The sequence below is a fragment of the Ochotona princeps genome, chromosome 14 (genome assembly GCF_030435755.1).
Source record: "Ochotona princeps isolate mOchPri1 chromosome 14, mOchPri1.hap1, whole genome shotgun sequence".
NCBI classification, from domain to species: domain Eukaryota; kingdom Metazoa; phylum Chordata; class Mammalia; order Lagomorpha; family Ochotonidae; genus Ochotona; species Ochotona princeps.
Genome location: NC_080845.1, coordinates 21,783,582 through 21,803,600, shown reverse-complemented (window position 1 = coordinate 21,803,600; position 20,019 = coordinate 21,783,582). Strand labels below are relative to the sequence as shown.

Here is a 20,019-nt window from a genome sequence, read left to right as displayed (position 1 = left end):
CATTTGTCAATTCCATGTGCTGTTTTCTAGGGTCACTTTAGAAAAGCACTTGACAGTGAGCAGCACTGAGAGTCTCAGGTTGGAAGAGGAGCAGACCAAGTGCATGCATTTTGCAGCCAGCAACAGCCTCCCTTAGGCAGCCAGCCGGCGGGTGCAATGGCCCAGGTGGCAAAATGGCTTCTTCAAGTGCAAGTCCCTTTGAAAGATTTTTTTTTAACCTTCCTTTACTGTCTGTATTCATAAGATACATACTCTTTCCCTTGAAGCACGTAAAGGATAAAACATCCCCTTGCCCCCAGTTCCGGCATCCTGGAGACTGCTCTGCCTCCTCTAGCACCTAGCAGATTCCCCCAACTGAGCCAAAATCTTTCCAGAATCAAGACAGAGAATCACGTGGAAAGGTAGAGTCTGCTAAAAAGAGGCATCTGGCCTTTGATTCAGTACTCCACACATGATTAATTTTGCTCAGTGGACTTCAGTAACTGTGGATATTTAAAGGCAGATAAGCAGAGCTCCCTGAGCCCTGTGGATGTCCATCTGTGATGAAGGCGCAGAGCCACAAAGCCTGAAGGTTAGGCCTTTTCACTCCTCAGACAGGTTTGCTGGATGTTAGCGGATCCTTTTGAATTAAAGTGTATCTCCATTGTGCTTGTATTCCTACTTTTCCAACACAACGAAAAGTATTAGAAGTGCTTTTTAACAATAAGTGCTAATAAGAATGAGAAATGCAAACAAAATACCACTCTATAAAAGCAATCTTGGTTTCTTCATATGTATAATTGAAGAAAGCCCACCCCTACCTTTTATTACAAGGATCAGGTGACATAATGGAAATGTTGATGTGGCAAAACTTCCACAAAGCTATATGAAAGTAAGGAATGGAGCCCAGCACGGTGGCCTAATGGATAAAGTCCTCACCTTGCACACAGTGGGATGCCATATGGGTACCGGTTCTAATCCTGGCAGCCCTGCTTCCCATGCAGCTCCCTGCTTGTGGCCTGGGAAAGCAGTCGAGGATGGCCCGAGGAGGAAGTTCCTGGCTCCTGGCTTTGGGTCAGCACAGCTCTAGCTGTTGCGCTCACTTAGGGAGTGAATCAGCAGATGGAAGATCTTCCCCTCTGTCTCTCCTCCTCTCTTTATATCTTGGGATGAGGAGACCGCGTGGTTAAGGCGATGAACTGCTAATCCCTCTCTGTATATTTGACTTTCCAATAAAAATAAATAAATCTTTAAAAAAAAAAGGAAAGGAAGTAAGAAATGATTGTGGAGAGTGGAAATTAAAGCACATTTTCCCTTAAAATATTTTGAAGACTCCTTCAACACCTGCTAAAGGTGACCTGGATCAGACCAAGAAGGGTATTTGTCCGTACAGATAAAATCCTACTATTGGTCATATCTGGGAGTCTGCTTTCATGGCTAGTCCCAGTTCACTTACCTGCTGGGCTTTCAGCAGGTGTAGCTAGAATCCCTTTAATTTCTGGGTAATGTTATTAACCACTTTAGCTTTTAAGAAATGGTATACAGGTGTAGCACATGGGTACATTGGCTTTGGCGTGTGCTTAGCACCATGTTGACCCAGTGTCAGTTTTTACAACTATTATAGATAGGAGCACATTCTGTAACCTTACTAGACCTCCTGGCTGTGGATACAGAGGGCTGGACACGTTTGCCTATTTAGTTGATCTAACTTGAAAATTGTCAGGTCACCAGCAGGGCCTTTATTCTACCTATCTACCTGTCACCTACTTATTTCTCCACAAAAGCTATCTTTCTTGCTTCTTGCTCTATTAGGGTGATGACATACACTATAGATATGAAAAGAAACATAAAGGAGTAACGAATGATCCTAACACTCCAAGATGTCAAGGTAATTATTGTGGTGTATCAATGAAAACATTTTAGTAGGTAAACTCAGATGAGCTGTTAAAGGGATCCTCTAGGTGTGAATTTACTTTTGGCTGATACTTCGTTGGATTTCTATTTACTTCCTCCTTTTCCTTTAAGAACAAGTGGCGAAGGACATTGGGGCGGACCAGTTGCAACATGCTGACTCATCGAGGGTGTTGGTGTTCAGAAAAAGTGCTGTTATATCAAGGGCATCACAGAGAACAATGGCCAAGATGGGCTCCAGATGTCTGTGGTTCCAGAGAAGCAGTCTTGCTGCTGTTCCTACACTCCCTCCTTCCCCAGCGAAGTTAACCGGCACTGGTAGCCTGACAGAGCCTCAAAAGTTTTCTGTGTATGTTGACACCTTAGGGGTGGAGTTTCCCCCGTTTTGACTGCGTGCAGAGCATTGAAGCACCAGGTACTTTAAATGGATTTAAGACGGTGCTCACTTTTCCAAGTTGGTGAAAAGTTTCAGAGGGCCCCTTGTGTTTAAGGGAAAGGCTTCCAAAAGGTATTCATTTACAACTTTCATTTTAGTTTTACATAGCATTAAAAAGACTGTTTTCCTTCTACATTTTGATCGGAAGTTGTTTTGTTTTCCCAGATAGCATGTTCCATGATCTATTCCACAGCCTACATTACATAGATTGATCTTGATGGTTTTATATGTAATATTATTGAATGACTCTGTATGTGAACAATGAACGATAGTTTCATAAACAACCTTTAGGAGCCAGGCATAGCTTCAGTTAAGCACTATAAAAACATGTCATTAGACAATAGCCTGTAGAAGGTACTAAGAAAATACAAAGGAGTAAAACAAATACATAATATGTGGCATGTAATTAATGATAAATGAAAGGGTAAAAATAAATACACAATTTAAAAGTGTTTGTGTGGTACTGAGTAGTGTCTAGATAGGAGGGAAGGGCATTGGGGTGGTGGGGAAGGAAGAATTTCTAGACTACACACCCAGCCCTGCGTGTATCTTGTGCTGAATGGAGATGCAGAAGCTACGAGATGAACAGGTGGCTGCCACAGGCTGCTCAATTTAGATACACCTATATATTAAAGTCGGCCAGGAACCACCACCGTTTCTTTCAATAATTTCCCCATGGGTTTGCTTCCACAGTAAGCCAGCTAGCTGCCTCAACTGGACTTGTTTCCAAGAAAACTCTATGTAAAAGTTTCTGATCTACAAATGTGGAACGCCATTTTGTATTTCCCAAAATTGGAACACTAGAATGATTTCCCCAGCTCATCCCATGTCAGATACTAGAAGCACTTGCTTTGGTTTTACAAATGGAAGTATGACTGCAAAAGTCCAGGACCTGCCCAGGTTGGAGGAACAGTGTTACCAGCAAAGACATTTCGGTGGAAAGGGGATGGAAGGAAAGCTTGTTGCTGTATGGGAAACACTATTGTTAATCCTTTGTACACAAGTTAAAATCTAGGACATACAAAACTAAATGTCATAAGGAAAATATGATAAGCAGGCATCACAATCATTAGGTAGCCCTTATTACACAGTATAAGTGGCTCTGTGACATCATAATGACAACACACCTTGGAAGCCACAACTGACAGGTGCTAAAGCAAATAGTTCAGGTATTTATGTATGTTGAAAAGTGTTTTGTCCTGTTATACTCTTCCTCACCTATTACCTTTTCTTCCCAGGTTATGAAAAACTAATGAATGATATTTCCCTTTGATGTTAGGGACATTTGAATGAGATTAAACTCTCTTGGTAGTCGATGCATTATTTGCTCGTTTAAAAGGCAAAGCCTGATTATTTTAACTTCCATTCTTAGGGAAAAAAAATTCATCAGTTATTATCCCTGTTTCAAAATATTTGAAAACTTCAAAAATGAAGATTTAAACTGAGAAAATCAGTATTAATGTTTTGCACTTTTGTCTTTCAATTTTCTGGTGCCTTTTCCCCTCTCTCACTCCTTCAGCGCGCGCACACACACACACACACACATTTAAAGGAACACAATTGAAATCATACCATTTATAGTCTTACTTCTGCTTTTTCCACTTAACATACCATATGCATTTTTCCGTGTCATTAAAAACATTTTGAATATGTTCTTAGCCACATAAAATTCCATCCTATTGATGCACCTGTTTTCTTTTAAGCAAAGACACATGCCATGTTTTCCAGTCATGCTGGACTCTTACAAGCCAAAGAAAATACTCTGTCGATCCACCAACAAACCTCTTAGGAATTTCTATTTTTTTAATTCCATTTATAAAATGCACCCATGGTGCAAAACCTCCTGTGGACATAAGTTAATAAACACTCAAGAAAACACCAGTCAGCTTCTGTCCCCTTGATGAGGACAAATGTTAGTCACCCACATCATCATTCTACATATACAAAGTGTCAACAAGTGTCCCAAATGGCTTTTCCATTTTGTGACAGCTACAAGTGAACCTCAAGGCCTTGGGCCTCCACCTCAAAACACTTGCAATTATAGTAGCACACTTTTTAACTTCTAACTTTAAACTTAGAAATGCTACCAACTTTTAAAAAAAAATGATAAATTTCAAGCTTACACTTAGTTTGGTGAATTAGAATAGCTTTTAATTACAGTATCTGGGTCTGTGTACCCATCCTCAGAGGAACTGTTAACGCTTCAAGACCATCTAAGGGGAGCTTTCATTCCGACTTCCTTAGCCATACTGGACGCAATGCATCTGGGACACACACGCACCACACACACATGAATAAATCCTGTAGTCCTCAGGAGGGCACTGTGGAACCGTGTTCCTAGGCTGCCTGCCCCAGAAGGTTCTTTTGTTACTCAAATTCCGTGAGGAGTGCCAGGCCAGGCCTCTGCAAAGACATTCATATTTCCACTTGCTTTTAACTGAAGGAGACTCAGAAAAATTTTAAATGTGAAGCTGGTATGTCGGTTCTGGTGCCTACTTTTGCATTAATGAAACAGCAAAATGAAGGGGCAACTGACTTGATTTCTACCCAGAAATCCACTCAGGTAAGGTAACTAACTGCTCCTGGGTAGTTTCACGTACATTTGTAAGAAGAAGCCTGGACCAACTGTTTAATTTTACAATTCCCAACGCTCAAAACCTTTCCCTTTCCAGCATTTGCTTATCATCTTTTAACCCCTGCTGAGGTCAGCCAGCATTTTCCAAGTGCCCGTCTTCACACCCTACCTTCCTGTGTGCTCCAACTGAATGCGACCTATAACATGCTTTTCCAGGACAAAAACAATGATACTGTTGTTCAGATAAAATATTATAGGTTTATTTAAAACTTAATTCTCACCTTGAGTATGCAAAATACAAACTCCACAAAATGTTCATTTTTAACTTTGTAGTTTACAAATATACAAAATAGAAGTTTGCTTAAATTTATATTACATATTTATTAAGGCAAGGAACTATATAGAAAAAAACACATTTGTTCTGCTTAAGGCATCCTTGGGAATAAACCATTGTACAAATTATTGCACATCTGAAACCACAGTGCATAACAGACTGTCTGCATCAAAATGTTACAAGAAGTAAACCAGGTCTATTTACCTGACTTAGGTCATAAATGTAGATCGGAAGACAAAAACTAGATTTTCCTTGTCAAAGATATGCAGCAGTTCGAGAACTTTGGCTTCCTCATTTGGTACCTTTACAACCAAGACTTACCAAGCACCATCATTTAGGCTATTGACACACATTTTTTTTTTGTACCTGAATTTCCTCCTCTTCCAACGTGGTCATAATGGCTTTTAGAAGGCAAACAGAATACAAGGTGATCTTTATACTTATATTGCATCAAAACACAATTCAAGGGAATTCTGGTCTTCCCTCCCCCGCCCCCCAACTCATGGATCTAATTTATACCCTGATATCCACAACTTCCAGTGACCCCCCTTGGCATTTCTTGTTAAGTCCAGGAATATTCAAGTTGGATTTGAGAATTGGAATGATAGAAGATCCAGTCACAGACCCCAAATGTTCTTTTGATTCGTGTCTTTCGGATTCCTCCTTTCTGCTGATTATGGGTTCACAAATGGACTCCCTGGGAACTCCACCATGATTGTAGTGCTTTCCGGCTGTGCTCCCGCCTCCTCGGGAAGACAGTATGAAAGGCGAAAAATACTGAACTCTCTTCTGGCAGTGTGGGTTCTGTCCACTGTCTGGAATTTTAAAAGTGCCTCTTCATATGTAAGGCAAGGTGGTCCGACCTGGAAAAGGCCCGGTCGCACTTCTGGCACTGGAATGGGCGATGCCCGGTGTGCTTGCGGTAGTGCCTGGTCAGTTCATCGGAGCGGGCAAACTTCCACCCACAGCCATCCCAGTCACAGTGGTACGGTTTCTCACCTGCAAAGGGAAAAGGGGACAGTGCTGTGGTGATTTGGGCCCTTTTAGGAACTGGAGGCTTATCCCTACCTGCCCTCCCTTCGGAGAGTGACCCAGGGACATCCTTATACCACCGAAGGGTCGAAGGGTCGTATGCAAGGAAGCACACAGTCACCCCCTCAACTCCATCCCTGCAAGGCTGGTGCCGTTTTTTTTTTTTTTTGAGCCAAGTCAGTGGTGGGAATAATTTCAAATAAACCAAACTCAGCAGTAACATCTTCTTATCCTACAATCCACATCTGCCTCTAAAAGGCCAGAGAGGGCTGTTTTTTTTTTGTTCCTTTTTGTAAACATTCCACAACCTTATGCATCAACTTGCACAGAACGACTCTGCAATGACGATCGTAAGCGAGGAGCTCCCAGCAATTATAATCATTGAGGTCTTGGAATAAATTAAGTAGTCAATGCTGAGCAAGAGTAGGACTAAAAATAAGAGAGGGAGTGAATTCGCAGAGGGAGCAAGCAGCAAAAACAGCTTGTGAGATTGAAAAACCCAATTTAAAAGAAGCCGTCGAGCCGCTGCACTGCAAAGTGTAATTTCTTGATTACAAGGGCAAGGCTTTGTCGGAGCAGAAAGAGGCCCACAGACTGCTGGGATCTCCCTGCCTTCCAAAGGCGCTAACAAAATTGCACATTCAAGCACAGATACCATCCCTCATGCCAGAGGCTCCTGGGCACAGAGGCAGGCGCCGGTTTGCTGTGTCCTCTGTGGGACCTAAGAGATGGCGCAGACAGATGCACTGAGCCAGCGTCCCAAAGAGGGCCCACAGTGAGCTCCTGGAGCTGGCTGGGAGGGACTTGACATTTCAAGGAAACCCTGCCCCCTGCCTCTCCCGCACCCTCCTACCTGTGTGGGTTCGCAGGTGCGCCTTGAGATGAGAACTCTTTGTGTAGGTTTTGCCGCAACCCGCGTAATCACAGGTGTGGGTGGCCGTCCTTTTCCGGGGCCACGACCTCCTTCCCCTCTTGGGCTTGGGCTCCTCCGGCAAACAGGAACCAGGCGGCATAAGCTCTAGGGGTGAAGAAGGTGGGGTCAACACCATGCCAGGTACCCTACCCCAGAGGGCCAGCACGGCCTCACGTGGGGTTCCCCAGCCCCAGCTCCACGTGCCCCACACTAACCTTGGTAATGGAGTGGCGGGACCTGCGGCTGCATCTGGTCGGGCAGGAAGGGTGGGTAGTTGGACCCAGGGTGGGGATGGAAGCCCGGGGGAAGCGACAAGGCAGGGTGACAGTCCCTGGTGTTCAGCAGTTCCTCGGGACCCAGGGTCGGGGTAGTCCTGCTGGGGAGCTGCCGCCCCAAGGGGAAGTCGTGTGCAGTGGGCCGGTGGCCGTTGCTCAGAGGGGGTCCAGCGCCCAAGTGGGCCTCTAGCGGCCGGCCGACGGTGCACGAAGAGACGGCCTCCTGCTTGATCTTGGGGCACATGCGTGGGGGCCCGCCGCTGTAGGGCGCCACCACCACCGGGTGGCTACCGTCAGGGCTGCCTTTGCTAACACTGATGACCGACGGGCTGCCGTACTCGCTGCCGGGCGCGCTCAGCGACGCCTTCAACACAAACTTGCCCATCAGCCCGCCACCTGGCGGCTGCGGTTGCTGCGGCGGGATGTACACGGGGTCCAATTCGGGCCGCAGGAGCTCGGCCACGAAGCCGCCCGAAGGGCTCACGTCGTTGATGTCCGCCAGGTTGAAGGGAGCCGTGGGAGGAGGCGCGGACTCCCGGCCATAGAGCAGGCCACCGCCTGCGCCGCCCTGCGCCACGCCCGGGTCGCCCCCGGCCCGGATGGGGTAGCTGAAGCTGCAGGTGGAGGGCGCGCTGGCAGGGCCGCTGCTCGACGGGGAAGACGAGGACGAGGCAGACGCAGACGAGGACACGGTGGCTGCCACCGACTCCTGGTGGGACAGCGAGTTGGAGAGAATAAAGTCTAGGTCCAGGAGATCATTGAACTCCTCGGTCTCCCTCCGGGGTAGGAGTGCCGGGTTGTTGCTGCCTCCGCAAGTCGTGCTGGCTCCGCCGCTCTCCAGGTCTGTGGCCACAGTCGCCGCCGCCAGATCGTAGGGGCGGCCGGGAAGCACCTGAGGAAGCCGCTTCATGTGGGAGAGCTCCTCCCGCCAGCGCTGCGGGGACAGGGAAGACAGAGCTCGTCAGTGGTGGTGCTCCGTCGTCAGCCGACGTGCTGACACGGGGACCCGGCAGGCAGGGGCCCCCAGCACCCTAACGCTGCAACCTCAGCCGACATCTGGGTGGCAGGAGAGGCACCGAGTCTGTACTGAGGGGTGCTTCTGTGGTGTCTGTCCCACGGAGGGTGAGCGAGCGCCATGGCCGGCCCGATCCCGGGGATTCTTCCGCCACCCACGGAATTGGGACACGGAGGCTCTGCCCAGGCGCCCGAGCCTCGGGACCGCCTACGTGCCAGGCTTCTTTGGGGTTCGGCCGGCGTCTAGGGACACTGCCACCTCACGTTCGGGCAGCCTGCGCGTGCCCACCCCACCGCCTGCGCGCCTCGGGACGTGTGAGGACCCGCCGTGCGCCCCTGGCGGCTCCGCAGTGCCGGGACCACACGCACAGATACCCCAGCCAAGGCACAGAAAGCGTTCGGGGAGGACGGCTGTGGGGTCCGCGAGGCGGCCACTCCTTCCCCTCGCTTGGTGGCTCTTTGGCGAGTCCGGGGCTCTGCCCGCACCCCTTTTCCCGCACCCAAAGATGCCCACCGGGCGCCACGGGGCGACCAGCAGCGACACTCACGTTATTCGGGGCACCTGCCGGACGCAGTGTCTTCTCCCTTCCCGCTGGGCCGGACGCGAACGTGGAGAAGGACGGGAGCAGGGCGTCACTGACAGCCATGTCAGACTCGCCAGGTGGCTGCCTGCGGGCCGGGCGGGGCACACAGGGAGGCAGGAGTCAGGGGCCACTCTGGGCCGTCGCTCCGGCGCGTCCCTCCCGACCTCACGCCTCCCTGCCCGCAACGTCCCGCGCCTCACCTACCTCATTAATGTGGGGGCCCAGACGATCCTTGGGAGCCCGAAGCAGCGAGGGTACCCGAACCCCAAAGCCGACGAAGAGGGGTGAGAAATAAAACCTTAAAAACGAAGCCAAAAAAAAAAAAAAAAAAAAAAAAAGAACCAAAAAACCCGAATTGCCCGAGATGCTTCTTCTTTCGATTAAATATAAATTGAAGACGTCTCTTTTTTTATTTTTTAAAAAAGTTCCTTTGTATACAAAAGTTCTTAGAAAAGTTGTAAACTCTTATAAAAATAGACAATCAGCAAGGCGAGTCAGTAGGTCCGGTGGCCAGGCTGTCCTCTCTTGGACTCAGCAGCGTCCCCCACCGCTGTCGCGGTCGCAGCGGCTGTCGCCGTGGGCGCAGGGGCTGTGGCCGGAGAGGTGGGCGGGCGGCGCCGCCAGGTGAGAATGGCCGCGGTGGCGCGGAGCTGCGGGCTGGGCGGCGGCGCTGGGCGCGGAGTCCTGGGGGCTGCGCGGGGCGCGCGCGGCCATGGGCGCGGGCCACGGGCGGGTGGGTGGCTGGGGGGCCGGAGGGGCGGGGAGGGGCGACTCGGCGGCTCCCGATGCCGCCGCCGCCCGCCACCGCCTCTGCTCCCCGCGCGCCCGCAGCCGCGCTCGCTCTCTCGGGCCGGGGGAACTGCCGGCGGCCGCCGCGCGCTTCTTACTTATAACTCCTCGGCTACCGCCTTCCCCGCCTCTTCCCCGCGGGCGCGCAGGGGTCCGTCGGCAGGCCCCGCCCCTCCCTTTCTTCTGCCCGCCCCCCCGCGCGTTGCCATAGCAGCTAAATAAACAAACTCGGCGCACGTGGGGGCGGGGGCGAGGGAGGGGCGCGGGCGGGGCCGGGCCGGGCCGTGACGCCAGCCGGGCAGCTGGCGGGCTGGAGCCGCGCTGACGCCGGCGGCGGCGGCGGCGTCGACCGGGCGCGCGGGGCCGCGGGGAGCTGGGCGCAGGTCCGGCCGTCGCGTCGCCCTGATCGGTGGCCTGGGTTCGAAGCGCGCGACCCAGAAGGCTGGTGGCGGGCCGAGGGGGAAGGTGGCGCGCGTCCACCACCCCTGGCCCTATCGGCGCTCGCCGCGCTGTCTGCGTGCTAGAAGAGCGCGATTATCCGCGTGACTCATCCAGCCCTCCCTTCCTCTCTCTCTCTCTCTCTGCCTCGCTCTCCTCTCTGCACGCAGGATCCGGGTGCCGACGTAGGCCTGGCCGCTCACGGCCCGCGCGTCGCCTCCTGGCTGTCGGGTGGGGTACGGGGAGGCAGATGGGTGCCCAGTTGCCGGGGTGGACAACCGGGAGCCTCGGAAGAGCAGAGCGCTTGGAAGGGAAGCAGAGATTGGACTGGGGTGCGCAGCAGTGAAAGGGTTTGGGATTGACTTTCGGGGGTAGACGAGGAAAAGCCTTTGAGGCACGGAAACGTCCCTCCACCAGGCATCTCTCCCCCCCCCCCCAAAAAAAAAACACTCGACAGGCTACGCACCCTGCTTTCCACTTCAAGGATGAGAAACTGAGTCACAAAGAGGTGAAATGGCGAGGCAAAGGTCAAGCGACAGTCTGTGCCTTTCGGCTCAGGCTTCTTGGCAGATCAAACCCACGGAAAGGGACTTCACAGGAAAGCGGCCGGGTGCCAGGAGGTGGGGCAGTGCGGAGGGGAGAACCAGGTTCCCGGAAAGCGTGCGCCGACCCAGCCGCGGCGGTCGGTGCCCACCCGGGAGGGAGAGGCAAGAGGCGGTCGGTCGTGCCTTCGGCTCCCGCTGCCTCCCCACCCCCGCTCCCTGGCGTGTAAGATCAGTAATTTTCCAGCCGGGAAATGTTTTCGCCCTCATCTCTGCAGTCTTTTTTTTTTTTTTTTAAACGTGAGCGTGGTGTTGAGTATCACTAAACGTAGGCTCGCGAGCTGTTTACTTTGGACCGAGGCGCGCGGGGCCGGCTCCGCCCAGCGCTCCGCAGAGCCCCCTCTCGCCAGCCAACTGTGCGCTCCCCGTCCGGGTGCCCCCCAGCTCTCGGGAGCAGAGGGGGCTGGGGGAACAGGGATCGATACCTGCGCCTCGGGCCGCCAGTACGCACACCACCCCCACCGTCACCCCGCGGAGCTCCAATGGCCTCATACTTTTTTGTCGTTGTCACCTGTTTGAAACGCGCGACTCTGGTACCTATTAGGTTTCCTAGGCATATTTGTTATCCCTGATTTTTCCACTCCTTGCTGACCACAGAAGCATGCGTGGAATGCAGCGCGCCCTGAATGAATCGACTGGGGACTGTCTCGTTGCCAGAGCGCAGAGAGCCTTTGGAGATGACTTCCATTCCCTGACCTTTGGCCAAGGGCTGCGGGGATTCAGATGGGAACCCCCTCCCCCGACCCCCCGAGGCCGGTCCTCTCGTGGCACCACCGAGGGGTTCAACCCCGCCCCGAGGCACGGCCAGTGACGATCCTACTTTTGAAACACGTTGTACTTTTCAAACCCGTGCACTAAGGACGGAACATACCTGCTACCGTTCACTGGGGTGACAACACTTGGGATGTGAGGACTTAAGTGTTGCTTGGAAAAGTCATTCGCTCTTCCCATTTAAGCCGGGATTCCCAAACCCTGGTGAAGGTGGGGTGAATCTTTGGCCACCACCCACTTTAGGATGTTAAGGAGCTGGGATTTCTTACCAGATTCTTTCTGCTTTATTTTTATTTATCTCAGACAATAATAGCCCTTACCCTGCATAAATAGGTAGATAATTAATTTTGAAAACTCTTACAGTAACCACCACAATGAAAAAACAATATTGCCCAGATGTGTTGGAGAGCTGCTATTATTATGTCATATTATTGAGACAAGATTCTGAAACTCCTTCCCCCAAGATACAGGAAGGAAAAACGAGAATGTGGAAATAATGGTCTTACCCACTTTCCTGTAGCCCTTGACCTTTGAGCCCTAATGAACTATGTAAAGATCATCAAAACAATACGGTTGAAACAGAAAAAAAAAAAGAAGATTCTGAAACTCATCTGAACAGGTGGAATTTGTTCTTCGCAAGCAGCTCTCTGGAAGGTAGAAGGCAGCGTCTCTTCATGGCGGACAATCATCTGGTTATTCATTTGATTGCGTCATAAAGGGAAATGTCTAGATTCATCCCTGATTTCTAAAAGAGGACAGGAATAAGTTCCTTTCAAGGCAGGTGCCTGCTGTGACAACAGGGTTATGACCCTCCTTCTCCGCCTCGGAACAGGTAGGGCAAGAAGAGTTAAAAATCCCTGCCCTATATAATTTATAAACATGAGGCTGAGTAAACCTTTGATGACTAAATTGCACTCTAAAATAATAATAATAGAAGACACCCTTTAAAGAAGAATTAAATACTGGTGACTTTATTTCAGCAAACTGATATTACAAGTTTTGTGGTATAGGAGTTAATTATTAATGTCTTTGGAGTTATAAAATAATTTTTTTTTTTCCAGGACAAACTACATTAGTTGGCAGAAGAGGTGTTGGAAGCTCTTGGTGCTAGGGGATTAATATGGAGCCACGGAGGGTGTGGTTGGATGAAGAGACGCTATGCGTCTCCAGTGAGGAACTCTGCACCGGTACCTTGGTATGGACTCGGGACTCAGGAGCCTCCCTGCTCCGTCCGGGGAGCTGTGTCTAACTGCTGCGGGACTCAGCGATAGCTGCTTTTTAACCATGCCACAAACACAAATGATTGTTAACATTTTTTTTAACTTGAAAAGGTGGAGAGACAGATGCAGGAAACCCTTTCAGTTGTTCGTTCATTACCCAAATGCCCCAAAGAGCCAGGGTTGGACCAGGCCGATAGCAGGAACCCAGAACATCATCCGGATCCCCCATGGGATAGGCAAGGACCCAAGAACTTGAACCATCCCCTGGTGTGCACTAGCAGGAAGTTGAGATTGGGAGCAAGAGTCGGGTTCTAACCCAGGCTCTGCAGGAAGGGATGTTGTTTCGGAGCGGTGTCTTAAATGTTGCACCACACGCCTGGCCCGTGAGATGATTTCAGATACAGAGATCTTCCATCTGCTAGTTGACTTCCCAGATGGCTGCAGTGGCCTGATCCGGGCCAGGCTGAAGCCAGGAACCAGGAATTAGGAGCTTCATCTGTGTTGCTCATGTGGGTAGCAGGAGCCTAAACACTTGGATCATCTTCAACTGCTTTCCAAGACCGTGCTCAAGGAGCTGCATTAGGAATGGAGCAGCCAGAACATGAGCCAGCACCTCTGTGGGATGCTGGTGCCACAGGCAGCGGTTTTACCAAAAAGCCACAAAGTCAGCCCCCTTTTCTTTTCTTGATAAGTTCTATGAAGACCAAAAATTATTCCTTAGTCTTCTCAGAGCAGTTGGACAAAGTGAAAGAACAGCTCTGTCCAAGGCATTGTAATAAAACAAACTTGAAAACACAAACAAAAATAACCATAACCAAAACCAAAACCAAATGGAGAGTCGACTCTCTTCTCTAGCCAAGTTCATTGCCTTTCAAGACCCAAACGTTGGGTATTGAAGTTTTTAGAGCAGAAAATGAATCACAGACATTTAAAAATCAATTCTCAGAAATTCAATTAGTTTGTGTGTGTGTGTGCGTGTGTATGTGTGTGAACCCTTAGGTTTGATCACTTAAGTTACATTCTTAGCACAAAAAGCTTAGCTCAATACATGGCTTAAGCGAAGAAGAAAATCTGAAATTTATGGCATTACTTTAAAGACCTTTGAACTGTTCTGTCAGTAATATGTTGCAGTCCTCTGCCCAGTATCCTTAGCTTGCGCTGAGATGTTAGGGTTTTTAAAAACTTTCCCAAGGCTAAGTACAATGGCTCAGTGGCTAAATCCTTGCCTTGCACATGCTGGGATCCCATATAGGCTCAGTTCGTGTCCCAACTGCTCCACTTCTCATCCAGCTCCCTGCTTGTGACCTGAGTAGCCCTTGAGCATGGTCCAAAGCCTTGGGACCCTGCATCTGCATGGGAGATCCAGAGGAAGCTCTTGGCACCTGGCTTTGAATTGGCTCAGCTCTGGCTGTTGCAGCCACTGGGGAAGTGAACCAATGGATGACATATCTATATCTCTCTTCTCTCTGTAAATTTGATTTTCTAATAAAAATAAATAAATTAAAAATAAAATAAAATAAAATTGGGCTTGACACATTAGCCTAATGGATAAAGTCCTCGCCTTGCATGCGCTAGCATGTTATATGGGCGCCTGTTCTATTGCCGGTAGCTCCACTTTCCATCCAGCTCCCTGCTTGTGGCCTGGGAAAGCAGTTGAGGATGCCCCAAAGCCTTGGGACCTTGCACCCACGTGGGAGACCCAGAAGAAGCTCCTGGCTCCTGGCTTTGGATTGGCGCAGTTCCAGGCATTGTGGCTGTTTGGGGAATGAATCATCGGATGGAAGATCTTCCTCTCTCTCTCTCTCTCTTCCTCTCTGTAAAGCTGAGTTTCCAATAAAAAGATTTAATAAAATAAAATTAAAAAGCTTACCAAAATGTCTTTTAAATTGGTGGCTTTACTTACATTTAACTGGAACTGGGATGTGGAATGTTCATGTAGCTAACAACAGCTTAAATTGCTGTGCCACAATGCAGGCACTTGTTTGTTGTTTGTTTGCTTGTTTTTTTTTTCTTAAGATGTGTTAATTTACTCGAAAGGCAGAGTGATAAGAACAGAGAGAGATATAATTCTTTATCTGGCTGTTTCAATTCCTGAATGACCTCAACAGCTGAGGTTCCGCTAGGCTGAAACCGGGGGCCAGGAATTCCAGCCACAGTTCCCCAGATGGGTAGCAGGGACCCAAGTAGCTGAGCCATGCTCTGCTGCCACCCAGGAGCCTTAGCGGGGAGCTGGAATGGGAAGCTGAACAAGCAGCACTAAGCTATGAAATGTGGGTGTCTCATGGTGTGGCTTAATACATTGCCCTGCAGCACCCATGATTTGGTTGCTAATTTCAAAATGTCTGTTGAAGAAGAAGGCAGTACCTTCCAAGAGTCAAATATGTTTCAGTAATATCTCTCTTGACATAAGAAATTAAGGAGTAGCGGAGTAGCATTTGCTGTCTTTAGCTTGGGAGACTTTAAAGGCCAGGAGAAAAATCCAGTAGATGCTCTAGCATTTGAAACCACACTGAAAAGAAAATGAACTAGCAAATGTGGAGCTATTATTTAAATTTTAAGCGAAAAGTTGTAGAGCATTTATTTAAATATTAGCAAAGCAGCCAAGTGGACCAGGAATTGCTGCTGCTGGAATTTTCTTGGCATGGTCTACCAATTGGGTTCTGACTGTTTTTCTGAAACCAGAGGTGAGACATAACCCTCTGCTTATTTCTTTTCTATAAAAACCTCATGTCTCAGATTTTTAGACTAGAACAACACAGCACTCTGATTTGGATTGTACCTGCAGGTACAATTTTTTTTAAAAGATTTATTTATTTTTATTTGAAAGTCAGATATACAGAGAGGAGACAGAGAGGAGGATCTTCCATTCAATGATTCACAGCCCAAGTGGCCGCAACTGCTAGATCCAAAGCCAGGAGCCAGAAGCCTCTTCCGGATCTCCTATATGGGTACTTGGTCCCAAGGGTTTGGACTTTTCTTGACTGCCTTCCCAGGCCTCAGGAAGGGAGCTGGATGGGAAGTGGGGCAGTTGGGATTAGAACCGGCACCCATATGGGATGCTAGCGTGGGTAAGGCAAGAACTTTAGCTGATAGACTACCACGCAGGGCTCAGGTACAATTTTTCATTATGGAAAGGGTAGAACTTTTGAAAGGCTGACAATATATGCTTCACCTCCCGAGAAAGGCAAATATGGAGTGAACAGTTCTGTGTGCAATTATCTTTGCAGCGTGTGGGCCAGATAAGAGAATGGGTTACTTTTGCCCATTTGATATTGTATACTTTGAACAATAGTAATGCATTTGATTATCCTGTGTTTGACTCAGTTTCATAAGTATTGTGTCTGTTAATTGGTTTTAATGTATTGGACAGTAACGAGGGCATGAAAAGATGGCTGGTGCCAACATATTAAAAAAAAAAATCCAAGCCATTTTCTGATAGCACCTGAACATCTCATATTGATTTGATAACTTGTTTCAAAGTCAATGACTCAAATCTAGACTCATCTCTTTTATTTCCCAAGACCTCCAGGCGGGGGAAGTTCCTGGATTAGGAAGAATTTCCAACATAATATAGGTATTGAAGAAGGTAATTTAAGTGTTAAGTCAGTCTGCACAGTCTAACTGATGATTTTTTCTGATTGCTGAGTTTAACCAACAAAGCTTTCAGAGCCAAATGTTGTGGGAAACACTGAAGCGTTGAATTGAATTTCAATGTCTTAATGTTTCGCTCAGCTGACTCAGTTTCCATTAAAATAGAGACTCATTTGTGCTTCTTTGAAGAGGAGATAGAATCTTTGATCTGAATGTTTAGATTGTCACAGAGTCTGGTTCTTTGGGCCATCTTGTCATAGCACAATTCAGAAGACTGGACCTGGTTCTCTAGATCTGGCAGTGAAGTCATATTATGGCACAAAAGCATGCCAGGCAGGGCTGGAGTAGGCAGGTGAACTCTGGCACCCAAGGAGTTGAACTCCAGGCCCTGTGCTGCCTCTAACAGGCTGGATAACCTTGGGCCAGTTACATCATCTAATTGCACTCTGCTTTCCTTGTCTATAAAATGGGTCTATGATTGTAGCAACCTCACAGGGCTGCTGTGTATGTTGAGATATTGGGGTTGTGGGCATGATAGGTACCTATTAAAGTTAATATATTCCCTCTATCCTTGAGACCCGACACAGTTAATAACTTGAACTTGGTTCAGTAGTACCTGACATGGAGAAGTGCTGCAGTTGGAAGACAATACTTTATCATGGGTATTTTCTTTCCCCAGTTACCCCAGCCTCATTGTAGATGCAACACTCAGGCTCGCTGAAAACCTCACAATGACACTAGTTTAAGTAGGGTCAGTATCTATCACAGGAATTACATTTTCTGGGTCCATGCTATGAGTTGCAAACACTGTATCTTGACAAAATCCAGGAAGATAATCGCCTTGATTTTCCATAATCCAGACAAGAGTTTGGCTGAACAAGGGAATTTCAAGGGTCAGGTCAGCATTAATGAACTATGTATTTCTTGGCAATGTTGGCAAAGTTCTAACCTTATCTTTCCTTGAAGGACACTGGAAGAATCCATCGTGTTCTCCCTCCAGGTCTTGGAGGGAACAGAGTCGCTCATTAACATCATCCCAGCAAACACTGCAGAAGGCACCGTGCTTAGGTTGGCCCCACCACTGAGACAAAAAACCCAGGCTGATGAGCTGCTACTCTAGAAGGTAGTACAAGTACAGTTGGCTGGAATATAGTAGGTGCTCAAGGCATATGTTGTAATAAATGAACACTGTGTTATAGTGTCAAAAAGCTACACCCTAGGGTAACTAAATTACCAGCAACTGACCCCAACTGTGCCAAGCTTTCTTGGGTGGAGAGTCCAGGTCAAGTTCTTCAGGAAATACATCTCATCTTCTGCCCAGCTGCAGGGAAGGTAGTTGCCCTGCCACACAGGGCTGGGGAAAAATCTTAGGGTCCAGCGACCTGTGAGGATGGCTGGGTGTTCTAGCTGGTTCTCAGACAGGTTTTCAATCAGTAATTCTGTTTGCACTTTCTCAGTGTACCCCCACATTCTGAGTCACCTGAGCCTTTCAGGGGTCCTGCTGATTGAAATCACTGCTTTGTTTTCTATGTTCTCTGTCTGTGGCCCCTGATCCTGCTTCTTCCAAGCTCCCACTCTGTTGGTCATGGTGTGTTTAGTCTTCTCAATTCCTATAGAATCACTTTAAAGAGGCCTCCTATGAGAAAATGTGTTAGTAACTATAGTTAGCTAAAAGTCCCTTGCTCTTTTTATTTTTTGTATTAAAGGTAAATTGTATTCTGGTTTCAAATATTTATGTATGTTTCTTTTAAAAAAACGAATCCATAAAAGCATGTTTTTTTTTAAGATTTATTTATTTTTATTGGAAAGGCAGATATACAGAGGAGGAGAGACAGAGAGAATATCTTCCCCAGGTGACCACAATGGCTGGATCTGAACCGATACAAAGCCAGGAGCCCAGAGCTTCATCTGGATCTCCCACGTGGGTACAGTGGTCCCAGGCCATGGGCCGTCTTCAACTGCTTTCCCAGGCCACAAGCAAGGAACTGGATGGGAAGTGGAGCTATCGGGTATAGAACTGGCGCGCATATAGCATGCTGATGTGTTCAAGGCGAGGACTTTAGCCACTAGGTCACAGTGCCCAAAAGTATGTTTTTGATAGAAATATATCTGCATCCTCTCTTCTCCATGTATGACCATAGTTAATAGTTCGTTGTAGAAATTTCAGAGTTTTTAATGCATTAATAAGAATATTTATTTTCAAAGTATGGATTGTAATTTGCACATAAATTTGTAAATTTGCTTTCATTTTCACCTAACGAATACATCGCAGGCATCTATTCATGTTACTATTATAGACACATCGAGGTGGTCATTTGGCCCAGCACCTAAGATGCCATTAAGGGGCAGGCATTCTGTTGAAGCAGGTTAAGTCACCACTGTGTGGGACACCCCCATCCTGTATCAGAGTATCTGCCCTGCCTACTCTGCTTCCCATCCAGCTCCTGGCTAAAGTGCCTGGGAAGCTGCAGGTGATAGTTCCGATACTTGAGTTCCTGTTACTCATGCGGGAAACCCAGGTGAAGTTCCTAGCTTCTGGCTTCAACCTAGCACAGCCCTGGCCAATGCAGCCATTTAAGGAGTAAACTAAGCAACGACGAAGATCTCTCTGTCTCTCTCTTTCGAATAAAAAATAAATCTTAAAAAAAGCTAAAAGGAGCCAGTTAAACCATGTGCGTCTCGTATCGGAGAGCTTGGGTTTGACTCCTGACTTTGACACTCAGTTCCAGCTTTGTGCCATTGCAGAGCTGGGGGGCTGCAGGCGATGGCTCAAGCGGTTGGTCTTTGCTACCCAAGTGGGAGACTTGAGTTCCCAGTTCTAGCTTCCATCCTAGCCCTTTTCTGAGCTTTGCAGTCAATCTGTAGATGAGGACTCTGTCTCTGCTATTGAAACCAATCAATTAATAATACAGATATGCTTTACATTTAAACATTTATCTTAATATTTACTAATATTGATACTTAACCAATCCTTTTTAATGTGCTTATAAATTATTTCTAATTCTCACTATTATAAAATTTCCATGTATTTCTTAGGCATACCCACTTATTTCCTTAGCGAGCCTTAGAAATTGATTTATAATAATGCCTCGCACACATTTCAATCTCCATCAGTTTACTTGTCAGCAGCAAGGTGCCAAAATATTTGTTTCTTTACTTACTCCCCAGCACTGAATGTTACCTTCTTGTTTTTCACTATGTCTTTTAATATATCAGCTTTTGGTTAAAGTTTCATGGCTACTAGACGGGGCTTGCTCTGAATTCCTCATATATAGAAACCACACAGTGTTAGAATGGGATCAGCAGCTCCCACTTAGCACGTATGCGGCTGGAGTTTGGTACCAGAGTTAACTTGCTCAGCCTACATGTTGGCAAAGCTGGGTTGAGAAAATGTGTGTCTTGATTTCAGGCCAAGTCCCAGCTTCCCTCCCTAAATCAAATAGGAGCCACTGGAACTTGTGCTTCTATATACTGGTCCCTTTGCCTTCTGAAATCAGAATTGTGGCTTTCAGCAGGGGTAAGAACCAACAGAGCATCTTCTGAGAGCCTGAACCT

The 20,019-nt window shown here is 47.9% G+C and overlaps 1 protein-coding gene and 1 long non-coding RNA gene across 2 annotated transcripts in view; one reads left to right on the top strand and one right to left on the bottom strand.

Annotated features, from left to right (window-relative positions):
* Nucleotides 1–5,142: 5,142 nt before the first annotated feature.
* KLF4 (KLF transcription factor 4) lies at nucleotides 5,143–9,918 on the bottom strand. The gene is made up of 5 exons (XM_004580926.2): nucleotides 9,258–9,918; nucleotides 9,018–9,138; nucleotides 7,396–8,389; nucleotides 7,121–7,285; nucleotides 5,143–6,234 (listed from the first exon to the last, which is right to left on the bottom strand). Exons 1-5 carry the CDS (start codon nucleotides 9,260–9,262, stop codon nucleotides 6,059–6,061), a joined length of 1,461 nt encoding a protein of 486 aa, XP_004580983.2. The 5' UTR covers nucleotides 9,263–9,918; the 3' UTR covers nucleotides 5,143–6,058.
* Nucleotides 9,919–11,998: 2,080 nt separating this feature from the next.
* LOC131481931 (uncharacterized) overlaps nucleotides 11,999–20,019 on the top strand; it is a 107,821-nt gene continuing 99,800 nt past the window's right edge. Inside the window, exon 1 of the long non-coding RNA XR_009246658.1 lies at nucleotides 11,999–12,485. This is a non-coding gene — a long non-coding RNA (uncharacterized LOC131481931). The remainder of the gene's footprint in view (nucleotides 12,486–20,019) is intronic.